The 15532-nt window shown below is 40.5% G+C and overlaps 1 protein-coding gene across 1 annotated transcript; it reads left to right on the forward strand.

The window, feature by feature from the left end:
- Window positions 1-2582: 2582 nt before the first annotated feature.
- Window positions 2583-6077, forward strand: LOC124272620 (beta-porphyranase A-like). The gene is made up of 3 exons (XM_046707817.1): window positions 2583-2840; window positions 3638-3782; window positions 4604-6077. Exons 1-3 carry the CDS (start codon window positions 2598-2600, stop codon window positions 6058-6060), a joined length of 1845 nt encoding a protein of 614 aa, XP_046563773.1. The 5' UTR covers window positions 2583-2597; the 3' UTR covers window positions 6061-6077.
- Window positions 6078-15532: the final 9455 nt, after the last annotated feature.

A 15532-nucleotide genomic window follows, 5' to 3' on the forward strand; every position in this document is an offset into this window, starting at 1 on the left:
CATCCCAATAAATAATGGTCATGCTTCAACCTCGGTTCAGGTCCACGGATCTGGCTTCCATACTGCACGTCTCAGAATTGGGGTAAGCAGAGACAAGAACGCTGATGGGAAACCTCAGAGCGTTAAGGTTAATGGATATAATCTACCATCATCATATACGCTGTATGATACCGACAAGAATGAAGCGCCTACCAAATGGGAAGTGTGGGAATACTGGGTGCCTGAAGATAAGGTTCACTCTTCAAACTCAGTCGAAATGAGCTTTGCAGGGAATGGCGGTCATGTCAGCTCTGTTGCACTGATTGTGGGGAATCTGCATTAAAGAAATATTCAGTTTTCCCTTTCCTGGGTTGTTATTTTGTGTTGAATATGATACAGAAAACAATTTATGCTCAGGTATAATAAGGAGCATGATCTGTCTAATGTATTTGGTCAAAACGTAACTTGCGAGGCTTGACAGACCACACCGATACTGATGGAGTGGACTCGACTGTCACACAAGACTGCACTTTCTACACGCGTGTCTACCTATGCTGCCATTTAATACTGGTTGTGGCTATGTCCTCGAGGGGACCGAGATAGAGTACAAGGTAAAATAACAGTCCAACAAGAAGGGACTTTATGGTGAACAACAGTTCAAGTAGTTTTATGCAAGCCGGACTGTTACTGTATGACACATGTTATATCCTGGACAAAAAAGTAGTTAGGGATATATGTAAATTTTGAACTTATGAATAATAATCTATTGACACACTGATAAAATATCAATCATAAAAATACCAATATCCCTAACTTATTTTGTCCAGTATATTTGGGATAACACTTTCTCAGTAAAATACAGATTCTACTACATTTACAGCAGTAAACCTTGGCTCCAAAAACTTTCACTTGGTATTTTACATGAGATACTTGACGAAGAGTTACTGTAAATCACCACTGTCTTTTGTTTGGAGGCTTAACTTTGGTTTCTGGTCATCTAGTTATAGCAAATGGTTATGCTGTGTTATTGACTAAGATGTCTTGAATATTAATGTTTTGAAAACTAGTTTTAAGTATGATCTGTAATATTTTTCCATCCGACCTATATGTACGTATTTTTAATTTGATCGTGAGACTACTCGCCACGGTATGGTTGAAATATTGCCTTCGGGGATTTAAGTGATTCACGCTACTGTAGAAGAATCAGGATTTGTATACACGAGTCGTGACTATGACTTCCTTAAGTGGCATTTAGAAGCTGGTATGATGAAGAGGAACACTTTTTATAGATAGGCAACTTCTTTGATAACATTAGATGAGACGTTTCGGTGACGGTTTTCTTGATAACGGTGTTAGGATCTACACCGAAACGCCGCATGTACTGAAATCAAAGATTGTCTATCCATGAAAAGTGTTCCTCTTCCAGTCGTGACTAAATTTCAACGTATGGCCGACAGCTGACAGCTGAAAAGTTAAATAATACTAAAACAAAAAGCAACAACAAAAAAACAACCCAGAACTAATTCTATATTCATAAGACATTACTGATAGAAGCAAAACCTTCTGAACGAGTCTGGCTACATCTGAAGAGAGTGTTTATGAAGCTATCTAAAGTACCGATGTTTCTAAAAGCAGTATCTTCAAGACTTTGATGCCCCCAATATACGACAGAATAGATACACCTAAATTCATTGCACAGCTTTCAAAGTTCACATCCATATATAAAAACGCAGGTGGCTTTTTTCTTATAAATATGTTAAAAACACTTGTTATTTTGAAACGCTTGTGGGACTTGTGTGGGACCGGAACAGTTGACAACGATGGTACGATGTAGACATATGTTATGACATGACTATATTCGAGATGAGTTAATTTCATACAATTATTTAAAAAAGGTGAATGCATTGAGTCAGATTGTTGAAAATGCACTTGTTTCAAAAGTAACGTAGTTACTCAAAACAAATCATTTTACCTCAAAATAGAGACCATATGCCTCAAAGATCACACTGATGATTACCATTAAAAGTATATTCAGGCTAAACGATCCGATGTTATGCGAGGCATCCATAGAACTCTCCTTGTTGTTCATCACACCAACATCTAACTGCCACTCAAAGAAGTCATTCTGTGGCATTCTGAGGATTGGTGCGTCCATAATGAAATGGTAGTATGGAACATACACAACATGTAGATCACGTAGAAACGATAACAGAGGATGTATTTAACAACAAATGAGTATTGCTTGCCTGATGAAATTCTTTCCTGTTTACATAAAAAAGCTGGAAAAACATAGACAGAAGACTTCATTTTTAGTGAAACATTCTAACATCATTCTGAGAGTTTTAAATGAGAGTCATTAGATTTACCGGAAGCTCCATGTATGTGCAAAAATACTTGTCTGTGGCACCAACCTTGACACCAGTATATAGGATATATGATTCCTGATTAAACACCTGACTGTGCTATATTTACTACGCATTCCTTAGACTCGTGACTGATTTAAAAATACTTAACTGATATGAGGTTACATATCTCAAACGAGGTGTGCATAACATATGGACTTTTCACACCCATGTCTCAGTATATAACAACATCGTGTCACCTGAAACTGTATAGTCATGCAGGTTGTATCGGTGGTAGCGTTCGTTACTTTGTTGCTGTGGGGCGAGGTGCTCTCAGACACCACAGTCACCATCTACAACGAGTGGCTGTCCCAAGGTGGACGTGTTCACTATGAGGTGGACAGATGGAATAAACACAACGGTTTCGACAGGTCCAATTTTGTCTCAAAGTGTAAAGCTATTGGAACCATGGCAGGACGATGGATCAACAGAGATTTAAATGCAGGCCTCTTTGAGAATGTAAGTACCATTATGCCTTATTGTCATGGCAATTCTACATCAACTATGCTTCTTTTGAATAACCTGATGTAAGGACAAAAAATCCGTCGCTTTGACTATTCCAGTATATATTGTGACAGGAAAACCAGAATTAATTCAGGTCTCAGACCTCTACAATCTTGTTGATACATCGAACATGCGTTTGGTGCTGACAAGCCTAAAAAATGGTGGCAGGCAGGGGCTCGAACCCACGAGTATAGGTTTCTGTAAGGTAAGCAACTCTGCACAGTACATTTCGACGTATTTCAGATAAAACACAGCAAATGTGATGACTTCGTATTTTTCGAAATGTTGCGCTGTCATTTCAAGTCCTGCGACATCCAATTGTAATGAAAGTGTCTTTGGAACCTTCCAGTCTCTTAAGTGGGAGTACTCGGGCATGCTACCAGGAACACAGCTCATCTGACACTCTCAATAAAGAAGGCGGCGGCAATATTGGGGAATCTTCATATTCTCTAAAGCGTTCTTGGTGGGTTAGGAAAAACACTACTCGCTGTTCCTGCACTGTGTGAAGGATTTAAGGGCACTGAGTTGAGGATGTTTTGTTTGTGCGTTATTGAACGCCACAATAAGCAATATTCCAGCTGTATTACGGCGATCTTGAAGATAGTAATAGCGCTTGGAAAAATCAGTGACATCAGGCACCATCATGAGTTGTTGACCGAAACTGAACATGTCAATGTCGCCCGAATCCTCTTTGTTAGATTTACTTATCTTAATCTGTTAAATGATAACATTATTGTATCATTTTTGAACAGTGGCACCAGAACCCATCTCACCATGGTTACCCAGATCCTCACTACCTACAAGACCATGCTTTACAGACGAAGATGTTCAACTTCTACATGGACCAGATCCATGCTTACGGAAACGACGTAAAGAATATGGTGTGGGAAATTAAAGGTAAGTCATCAAGAAGGACCATACTTGTTTATAAACTTAATTTCTTGAACAGACACTTGAAAGGGGTCTAAAATTCTTCTGGACAAGATGTTGCCTTTTTGGTGTTCTTGAAAACCCGGATGTCCCAGAATTGTCTTTGCTGCACCGTCCGTATGTATTACTATTAAGGCGTACAGCTGTGTTTTGAATAATTAGTAAACGTAGACATCTTAGGGGTTGTATCGGTAACAGTGCCAGACGTTTTGTGTGTGCCAGACAATAGAGAAATTCTGCTGCTTACTTGTAACGAGGAAAACATTCTGAGTCAAACATAACTGATAAGATCATCCTGAGGAAGGAATGTCAGCAAATTTCTACCCTTAACATTTCAAGCGGATATGCAACCAACTCGCTGGTTCATATTTCGAATGGCTTCGCAGAGAGATACAGAATACCATTTTATAAAGACGCACCACCGTGTTTTGAAAATAATAAAGAAATACAGACATCTGTTGAGAGAAACCTTTAATAATGTTTGATGTTAGTGAAAAAACCCTCGAGCGGATGGAATCACTAAAACCTGGGTGCCACTAGTAAGATGGACGGACTGTTGTGAAACCTACCTAGTTACACTGACATGCAGATTATTGATTAATGAGTCAGTAGATGAACCGCTTTTAGCAATATTGCAGCAATATCATTTCAGGGGACACCAGAAATGGGCTTCATACATTGTACCCATGTAGGGAGTCAAACCCGGCTCTTTGACCAAGGACCACTTTAACCACTAGGCTACACCACCACCTCAAATACAGATAAAAGTATCCATATTTTTTTGTTAGGTCTCAGCTGGCCAAGCTGGATTGACAAGTCCCAGCACGGAGGAAAGTTCCCCAATAACGTAGATGCGGCGGCAGAGTTTGTGTCCTTGATGGTTCAGGGTGCCAAGGATTACACTGGAGGTCATCTGCCTGCTTTCTTTGAAGTCATGAACGAACCCGACGCTTCTTATAAGATCCTCGACTCAACGGATGTGATAAACTTTCACAAATCTGTGGCACAAAAGCTAAAATCAAGATTTGGGATCAAAGTTGGAGGCCCAACATACACTGGCTATACGATCAGAGCAGATGCAAATAATTTCAGCGTGTGGAAGAGAATGGCACAGTTTATGGACATGTCTCTGGATCACATGGATTTCTTTTCCTTCCATGCTTACAACGATCTTCATGTATCCGGTGGAAAGCATTCGTTTTCTGGCATCAACGAAGCACGTCTGGTTGGAGTCATTGACTTGATAGAAAACTACTCTCATATAAAGAAAGGAAGAAATGTTCCTATCATCGTCAGCGAGTTTGGAAGAGGTGGAGTTCATGGTATCAGCCAGGATGCTCATTCTGGCATTGTTGATTTTGCCACTCTTTACTTGTCAATTGGACAGATGTTTACTTATCTCAGCATGAGGGAGTATATGGAGAGAGCCATCGTCTTCTTATTGGCCTGTCAGCAATATCCAGGACACACTAGCCTCAACTGGTCTCTTTTCACTCCTGATGGACACGATACACAAATTGCAAATTTCTACAAATTCTGGCACAATTTGTACTATGACCAAAAGTTCCTCAAAACCTCGAGTGACTTCTCAGGATGGGAGAGACAAGTAGCACCTCTAGTTCTTGCGAATCCAAATAACAAAGAGATAATGGTTCTTCTTCACAACTATGGTACGCAATGGCAGAATGTGAAGCTGGACTTCCACAATGGCTGGATTAACCCAACTAGTGGTGAATCCACGTGTCTTCAGTACCAGAACGGCAACCCAGCAATGCATTCCAATGTCCACTTTGATACCAACAAGAACCATGGACATGTTGGTCTCCCAGGAGAGTCAAGCTGCATCTACAAATTTAAGACCAACTACAACTTCGGAGGCCTGAAGACAAATAATGAGAATTCTTACTTTGGAAAGAACATGGTCATCCCAATAAATAACGGTCATGCTTCAACCTCGGTTCAGGTCCACGGATCTGGCTTCCACACTGCACGTATGAGAATTGGGGTAAGCAGAGACAAGAGCGCTAATGCGAAACCTCTGAGCGTTACGGTAAATGGACATAAACTACCATCAACATATATGCTGTATGATACCGACAAGAACAACGCCCCTACCAAATGGGAAGTGTGGGAATACTGGGTGCCTGCAGATAAGGTTCACTCTTCAAACACAGTCGATATGAGCTTTGAAGGGAATGGCGGTCATGTCAGCTCTGTTGCACTGATTGTGGGGAATCTGCATTAAAGAAATATTCATTATTATCCCTTTCCTGTGTACTTATTAATTTGTGTTGCCTATGATAGAGAAAACAATTTATGCTGTGGCCTATAAAGAAACTCTCTAATGTATCTGATCAAAACATACCAGGCTTGTCAGATCGCACCGACACTGATGGACGGGACCATTTGTTTCGGATATCTACCTATGCTGTCATTTAATACTGTTTGTGGCTATGCCCTCGAAGGTTCTGAGGCACCGTACATGGTAAAATAACAGTCCAACAAGAAGGGACTTTAATACTTGGCAGTCCAAGTATTTCATGCAGAGCAGTTCTTTTTTACTGTATAACACATGTTATATATGGGACTAAACTGTCTCAGTAAAATACAGGTTCCAGTACTTTTACTGTACATATTCGTCAGTTTAAACTTCTTTTACATCCTCCTTAGGTGAGAGTCATGACGAATAAGGACTGCAAATCTCCTTTATCCCTTGTTAGGAGGTCTCACTTTGGTATCTGGCGATCTACAGCGCAATTTTTTGTTGCGTAATTGACCAATATGTGCTTGATTATTGTGGAAGAAAGTAAAATACAAGCCGCAGGTGTCGAGGATTGGATTTGGCCCCTTTTTCCAGTAATGTCAAGCCCTGTTGCACACGTTGACTAGATGGGGCATCTAAATGCCCTGAACGAATAGACGTTGTATCCGCACTTAAATCTACAAACAGGATACAGTTACGGAAAGAGTTCTGTAGCTGACCTGCATATGTATTAACCGTTTATTGAAAAGAAATAATAGTGTCGCTGCTCAAGTATTTTCTGAAAATAGGAAGGAAGCAACAAATAAAGCACTGGAGCTCGACGTTTGTGTTCGATGTAGTAGTGTATAGCATTATTAAAATGTACATTTAAATCTACTTTGCTCTAAGCCACATATACAGAAGAAGAAGAATATTTGTAACTTGCGATGGATGTTCTAGAAAATGGTTTCACCTAAATAAATATAATAATGTATGTTAAAACCCTTATGATTTATGTATAATGCCCCACCGGTATATGGAATGTGTCTGTAAGAAATGAAGCAGAGGACTAAACCGACTCCGGCCGGCATCTGAAAACAAGTATCCCTTCATAAACATGACACAGAATCATACATTACCATTTTAACACAATTCAATTGGTACTCACTTTAGAGACTGCCAAATGGTTCGTACATACAATAGTAAACATAGCGGTACGACAAAGCATAAGTGAGTGAGTGAGATACACCTCATTTAGCGTTACTTCAAAAATGGGCTCCACATATTGTAACCATGTGGGGGAATGGATCCCATATGTCTATTCGACCGCCGCAACGAAGTATAAGAAATAACTCAATATAGTAATGAATGCTTACAAAGCATTGAAGACATAGATTGCTTATGGATATTATCGGGGAAGGTATGTGTGAAAAACGTCTTCCTAAAGTATTTGGATGCTGTTAACCTTTCGTGGATCAGATCATATATTTACATTTAGAGTACATATGCTGTCTTTGAATAACCATCTTTCAATTAACATGGGGCTTATTCCAACACCGGGATATACATGAGGTGAGGTGAAATTTGGTTTAACGTCGTGCTTGAGAATATTCCGCTCATATGACGACGTGCATGCGAGTGTATGTGTATGTGCGGCTGCTTGTACTAGCCCAGACTTTTATAGTGCTAGCTCACTGAGATACCATGCCGCAGTGAAGCATGAATACCCCACTCAGACACAGTATACTGACTCCGAGCCGACCAGTCCTTGTTGTAGCCATTAATGCCGAGCGCCAGACAAGGGCCAACAAGTACCAATATTTTAACGTCTTTTGGTATGACCCGGCCGGGGATCGAACCCGCGACCTTCCGCTCTTCGAGCGGACGCTCTAACCACTACACCACGGAGGCGGCCGGATATACATGAAAACGTTGCAACTAATATAATGTTTGTTGCAATCAGCAATAGTCCAGCTATACGGCGGCAGTCTGTAAATATTCGAGCCAGACAGTCCATTGATCATAAGCATCGGTCTATGCAATTGTGAAACGATGACGTGTCAACAAAGTCAGCGAGCCTGACCACCCAATCACGTTAATCGCTTCTTACGACAAGCATGGGGTGCTTAAGATCGATTCTAAAACTCATCTTCATGGGTAAATAATGTAATGAATCTTATGTAAAAGCACACCCTGGAGGACTGTCACAGAATATTCTTTAAAAAAAGTAAAGTATGCTTCAGGACGTTGAAAATGTACCATTTGTTTCAAAAGTGATGTTGTCTTTCTTAAACGAATCATTTCACCTCAGAATAGAGACCACTGGTCAAAGATCACGCTGGTGATTTACTTTTAAAACATATTCAGGCTACACGATCCGATTTCGGCTGGTATGCGTTGCATTCCCTTGCATTTGAGTGAGTGAGTGAGTGAGTGAGTTGAGTTTTACGCCGCACTCAGCAATATTCCAGCTATATGGCGGCGGTCTGTAAATAATCGAGTCTGGACCAGACAATCCAGTAATCAACAGCATGAGCATCGATCTGCGCAATTGGGAACCGATGACATGTGTCAACCAAGTCAACGAAACTGACCACCCGATCCCGTTAGTCGCCTCTTACGACAAGATAGTCGCTTTTTATGGCAAGCACATGGGTTGCTGAAGACCTATTCTACCCCGGCCTGGCATTTGAAGATGGGTGCGTCCATAATAAGGTGCTAGTAGGAAACAAACACCACGTGTGAAGAAACGACAACACAGGATGTATTTGACTACAAATGGGCATTGCTTGCCTGATGAAAATTGCCAGTGTTTAAAAACAACAACCTGGAAACAGAGTGATCCATACACATTTAAATGTCAGCTGTCCCTCTTGCGTATCAATAGCCTAATGTTATGCATTCTAAATGCTAAGTTACGTAATAACAAAGTTTGTGCATGTAAGTTTTAACTTCCTTTTTAGCGAAACGTTATAACATCACTCTGAGGGTTTTAAACGAGAGCCTGTCGAAAGCAAATTGCTATGTATGTGCAAAAAAGACTTGTCTGGGGCAGCAACCTTAGAACCAGTATACCAACAAACAAAATCTTTTGTGATTGTTTAGATTAAACAACTGACTGTGCTAAATTTAAAAGTACACATTGTTAAGATTCCCGATTAAACAACTGACTGTGCTAAATTTAAAAGTACACATTCCTTACACTCGTGATGGTATTAAACACATTTAACTGATATGGGCTTACATATCTCAAACAAGGTGTGCATAACATATGGACTTTTCACACTCATGTCTCAGTATATAACAACCTTGTCTCACCTGAAGTTGTATAGTCATGCAGTTAGTACCGGTGGTAGCGTTCGTTACGGTGTTGCTGTGGGCTGAGGTGTTCTCAGACACCACAGTCACCATCTACAACGAATGGCTGTCTCAAGGTGGACGTGTTCATTATGAGGTGGACAGATGGAATAAACACAACGGTTTCGACAGGTCTAGTCTTTTCTCAAAGTGTAAAGCACTTGGTACGGTGGCAGGACGGTGGATCAACAGAGATTTAAATGGAGGCCTCTTTGAGAATGTAGGTACCATTATGCCTTATTGTCATCACCTTTATATATCAACGACTGTTTTTAGATTAACTTGATGAAGGGACTATGCTGCATATGATAAACAGTGAGTGAGTTGGGTTTTGAATGTTCCAGTATATATTGTGACAGGAAAGCCAGAATTAATGCAGGTCTCGGATCTCTACAGTCTTGTTGATACCCTCGAACATGCGTTTGGTGCTGACAAGCCTAAAAACATGGTGGCTAGCCAGGATTCGAAACCACGATCATTGATTTCTTAAAGGTAAGCCACTGAGCAGAGAATTTCGACATATTTCAGGTTAAACGCAGCAAATATGTTGACCTCGTTTGGAAATGTTCCGCTTGCATTTCCAGTGCTAAGCGCAAGTCGGGGGACATCCAATTGTGCTGAGTGACTTTGGTACCTTCCGATATCTTAACTGAGGATACCCGGGCTTGTTACAGCTCCTGTGACACTCTGAGTAAAGAAGAGGCTGCAGTACTGGACAGTGATATTCACCGGCAGTGCTTCTTGGGAGTAGTCCCACACTGTTCCGACAGTGAAAGATTCAAGGGCCCTGAACTGAGGATGTTTTGTTTGTACGTTATTGAATGCCACAATAAGCAATATTCTAGCTCTATGATGGCGATCTGGAACATAATAAAAGGGTTTGGAGCAGATAATTCAGTGATTGGCAGCATGAACATCAATCGGCGCTACTGGATAAGACGATATGTTAAACTATTTCAGACTGGGTTGCCGAAACCAATGACATCACGAGTTGATAACCGAAACTCACCTGACCGTGCCAAGATCGCCTGAATCCTCTTTGTTGGATTTACTTATCTTAATCTGTTGAATAATATTATATATTATTGTATCATTATTTAACAGTGGCACCAAAACCCATCTCACCATGGTTACCCAGACCCCCACTACCTTCAAGACCAAGGTTTACAGAAGAGGACGTTTAGCTACTATACGCAGCAGATCAATGCTTACGGAAACGACGTAAAGAATATGGTGTGGGAAATAAAAGGTAAGTCATCAAAAAGGACCATACTTCTTTATGGACTTCATTATTAAAGATACTTAGAAGGGATCTGATCTACAATTCTCCTGGACGAGTTTGGCCTTTTTGCTGTTTTGATAACCTGGATATCCCACAGTTGTCTTTTTAGTACGAAAAGTTTGCTGTACCACCCATAAGTATAAGTGTAAAGGCTCACAGCTGCCTGGGTTGTATCGGTAAGAGGTAAAGGAAGTTTTGTGTGTGTAAGCCAATCGAATAAAACCCTTGCCATTTCAAGCGGATATGCAGCTGGATCGCCAGTTCATACCAGCATACCATTCTTTTTTATAACGGCGCACAGCCGTGTTTTGAAACCTTTATGGGAATGTATACATCTTTTGGGGTTGTAACTGTAACATTAACAACATTTTGAAAAGCCCCATTTACAATATACACTAAAAATGTCATCCGCGTTTAATACACTAAAAGTGTCACCGGCGTTTAACACACAGCAGACAAACACTGAACTGGTGATGTCCAGAGCAGAACTCATAAAGTGTTTCTCCTTTCACGGTTACTGGCAGGTATGACCAACCCTAAAATAGACTCTGATGAACCCAAAACTGATGTTGTCAGGGGACGTTGAAATTGGTATTCAATTTGCTGGTGATTGTATGTTTTGTTTGTTATTTATCTCAGCGGTATTCCAGCAATGTGACGGCGGTCTGTTACATTAACAAGGCCGGACCAGACTGCCCATTGGTTGACATAATGAGTAGGGGTGGGTATGGCAGGGAATTTTCGTATTGCGATATATTGTGATGCGAAAGCATGTATTGCGATATGTATTGCAATATATGGCAAGAATTATTTTTAACAAAAACAAATACTTATAATCGAGTTAATGCTTGATTTGTAAAGCAAAAACACAACAAAATCACAATGGTCGATTAGGCTTTAAGAAAACTTTTAATCATGGCAAAATAAAAATGTAAATAATGTTTGGCACAAATGAAACAAGGAAAGGAACAATTTAAAAAACGGAAATATCCGAAGATTTCCGAGTGTTACGAAGTTTTCCGAATGCATGTCAAAATACCGGTTTTCGATCAGCGTATCGCAATACGTATCGTTGCCATATCTGAACCGGTAAATACCGGTAAACCGGTTATATTGCGCAGCCCTAATAATGAACATCCATCTATGCTATTTTAATACGATGGCATGCATCAACCACGTCAGAGAGCAAGACAACCAGACAAAACATGGATCACTAAAAACCCAATCTTCTGGTTTTTCTAGATTGCTGGAGAAGCATTAAATGAACGACTAGGTTCGAATCAGTGGATTGTCTGAGCTGTTATCAAAACAGTGACCGTTTTATCTCTTTCCATATCAAAACGTTAGTAAAACCACTTATCAGAATTTGAAATGAGCAGAATGTGGACACAAAAACTTCGGACCCTGCAAAAGTTGTAGATATTAGGCTATATGAAATACACAGGGTATGCACGTTGTACCATTGATAGCTTCCAGAAGAGTTGAGGACAATATGCAGATGAGTGAACATGAATTAGGTAATTAATTAGGATTAGGTGGGGGTCAACTGACTCTTTTCATTTGAAAGCTTTCATGGCACAAAACCACAATGGCTTTTATATGAAACTATGTGCATTAACAAATTGAAACGTGAACATTTCATGGGCATTCTTGATCCCATAAAATGATTTTTTGATGAACTAAATATCATAGCTGATGAATGTATCACCAAGTCCTCTGCTGTTCCTAAAATAAGAAAACCATGGTTTAACGACAACTGCAAACAAGCGAGGAAGGCATGAATACAGGCCGAACGCTTTTACTGTGGCCATCCTATGGGCCAGAATCTAGATACAAAATCTTGAATGCATAAGCAAGGCGTACTTTTAAACAAAGTAAACGTCAATCTTAAGAATTGTTAAGAGTCAAGAGTAAATTCACGTACGCCAATGTCCAAGATATGGAATATGGAGCAAAGAATCAAAGGTAAAGGCTCTAAAACTAGTATCCACAACCTTAAAAATGGAAATGAAATATTACCAGATACTTCAGATATTGCAAATAAACTAGGTGAAACTTTAGCTAAACAAACTTCCTCGTCTAACTACGTACCTAAATGTCAAAATTATCTAAAGCAGCAAGAAAAGAAAGCTATTAACATTAATTCAGAAAATGGGGAAACAATGTATTCAATCCATGAGCATTATAATCGTGAACAGGCTCAAGATACTGTTGCAGGAACTGAAAACATTTAGTATCAACTCCTGAAGCACTTACCAGAATCCTGTTTGGATACCTCTTTTAAATATTTTTCATACTATTTGGACGCCAGGGGCATTTCCTTCTTCATGGCCTGATGTTATTATTGTTCCAATTCCTAAACCTGGACGTGACCATACCGATCCTTCAAATTATCGACCAAGTCCACTAACTAGCTGCGTTTGCAAAACGATGGAACACATAATCAATAAACGATTAGTTTGTCACATAGAAACCAATAATCTTCTTGCTGGCATACCATGTGGTACATGAAATACTTACCCAAGGCCCTTCACTTCCTCCACGACAGATGTGTGTGTGTGTGTGTGTGTGTGTGTGTGTGAATGCACCTACCCCACACTGTAAAATAACCCTGTATCCATCTGTGCATATCGTCCCATGTTTAGGACGCACTTTTGCAGTGTAAAGAAAAGATGGAGAAAATCATTTACTGGTAAAATGACACCCCATTCCTTTCATTGCTTGCCACAAGAAACTAGCTCACACATTTTGATGAAAACCTAAGACCATATGCATAAATGGGTTAAGACGTCATGTTTAACTGATAACATCTTCCTGAGTAAGAAGTATCCACTTGCCTATATCAATGCTCAAGTCTACTCTTGCCATTTTGGGGCAATGGGGTAGTCCAGTGGGTAATGCAATCGCACGTCACGCCCAAGATCCGGGTTCGATTCCACACATGGGTACAATGTGTGAAGCCTATTTCTAGTGTCATGATTTTGCTGGAATATTGCATAAAGCGGCATAAAAACTAAATCTCACTCACTCATCCTTGCCTTTTCAAGCGAATGTGCAACCTTATCTAAGGTTCTTATTTCGAATGGCTTCACACGGAGTCACAGCATACAATTTTTCCCTCTGACGGACAAACAAAATGGTAGATTACCACAGAAAGTGACTTAGTTATAAATATTGATTTTGTCAAACCTTCTCCGATTCGATAGTGCACACATGTAGCATGTTTGACACACATTTTGACAGTGTTGACAAATACCATTAATCATGTGTGCTAACACAGAAACATATTTCACTAGTTACTTAGTACTCGGGCGGATGAAATCGCTAAAACCTGGGTGCCATTAGTAAGGTTGACGGACTAATCTGAAACCTGCCTAATTACACTGACATGCAGATTATTGATTAATGAGTAAGTGGTTTTATGCCGCTTTTAGCAATTTTGCAGCAACATTATGACAGAGGACACCATGCTTCACACACTGTACCAATATAGAGAGTCGAACCCAAGGGGCTAAGCAAACGCTTCAACCACGAGGATACACCACCACCCCCATTACTGAAGTCATGAACGAACCCGACGCTTCTTATAAGATCCTTGACTCAACGACTGTGATAAACTTTCACAAAGCTGTGGCACAAAAGCTAAAATCAAGATTTGGGATCAAAGTTGGGGGTCCAACATACACTGGCTATACGTTCAGAGCAGATGCAAATAATTTCAGCGTGTGGAAGAGAATGGCACAGTTTATGGACATGTCTCTGGATCACATGGATTTCTTTTCCTTCCATGCTTACAACGATCTCCATGTATCCGGTGGAAGTCATTCGTTTTCTGGCATCAACGAAGCACGACTGGTTGGAGTCATTGACTTGATAGAAAACTACGCTCATATAAAGAAGGGAAGGAATGTTCCTATCATCGTCAGCGAGTTCAGAAGAGGTGGAGTTCATGGTATCAGCCAGGATGCTCATTCTGGCATTGTTGACTTTGCTACCCTTTACTTATCAAATGCACACATGTTTACTTATCTCAGCATGAGGGAGTACATGGAGAGAGTAATCGTCTTCCTCTTGGCTATGGAACAATATCCTGGACACGACAGCCTCAACTGGTCTCTTTTCACTCCTGATGGGCATGAAACCCAAATTGCAAATTTCTTCAAATTCTGGCACAATTTGTGCTATGACCAGAAGTTCCTCAAAACCTCGAGTGATTTCACAGGGTCGGAAAGACAAGTAGCACCTCTCGTTCTCGTGAATCCAAATAACAAAGAGATGATGGTTCTTCTTCACAACTATGGGACGAACTTGCAGAATGTGAAGCTGGACTTAAAAAATGGCTGGATTAACCCAACAAGTGGTGAGTCCACGTGTCTTCAGTACCAGAACGGCAACCCAGCAATGCATTCCAATGTCCACTTTGACACCAACAAGAACCATGGACGTGTCGGTCTCCCAGGAGAGTCAAGCTGCATCTACAAATTCAAGACCAACTACAACTTCGGAGGCCTGAAGACAAATAATGAGAATTCTTACTTTGGAAAGAACATGGTCATCCCAATAAATAACGGTCATGCTTCAACCACGATTCAAGTGCAAGGATCTGGCTTCCACACTGCACGTATGGGGATTGGGGTAAGCAGAGACAAGAGCGCTAATGGGAAACCTCTGAGCGTTACGGTAAATGGACATAAACTACCATCAACGTATATGCTGTATGATACCGACAAGAACAACGCCCCTACCAAATGGGAAGTGTGGGAATACTGGGTGCCTGCAGATAGGGTTCACTCTTCAAACACAGTCGATATGAGCTTTGAAGGGAATGGCGGCCAT

This window comes from Haliotis rubra, unplaced genomic scaffold, assembly GCF_003918875.1.
Source record: "Haliotis rubra isolate DU_JTF1 unplaced genomic scaffold, ASM391887v1 Scf171, whole genome shotgun sequence".
In the NCBI taxonomy this organism is placed as follows: Eukaryota; Metazoa; Mollusca; class Gastropoda; order Lepetellida; family Haliotidae; genus Haliotis; species Haliotis rubra.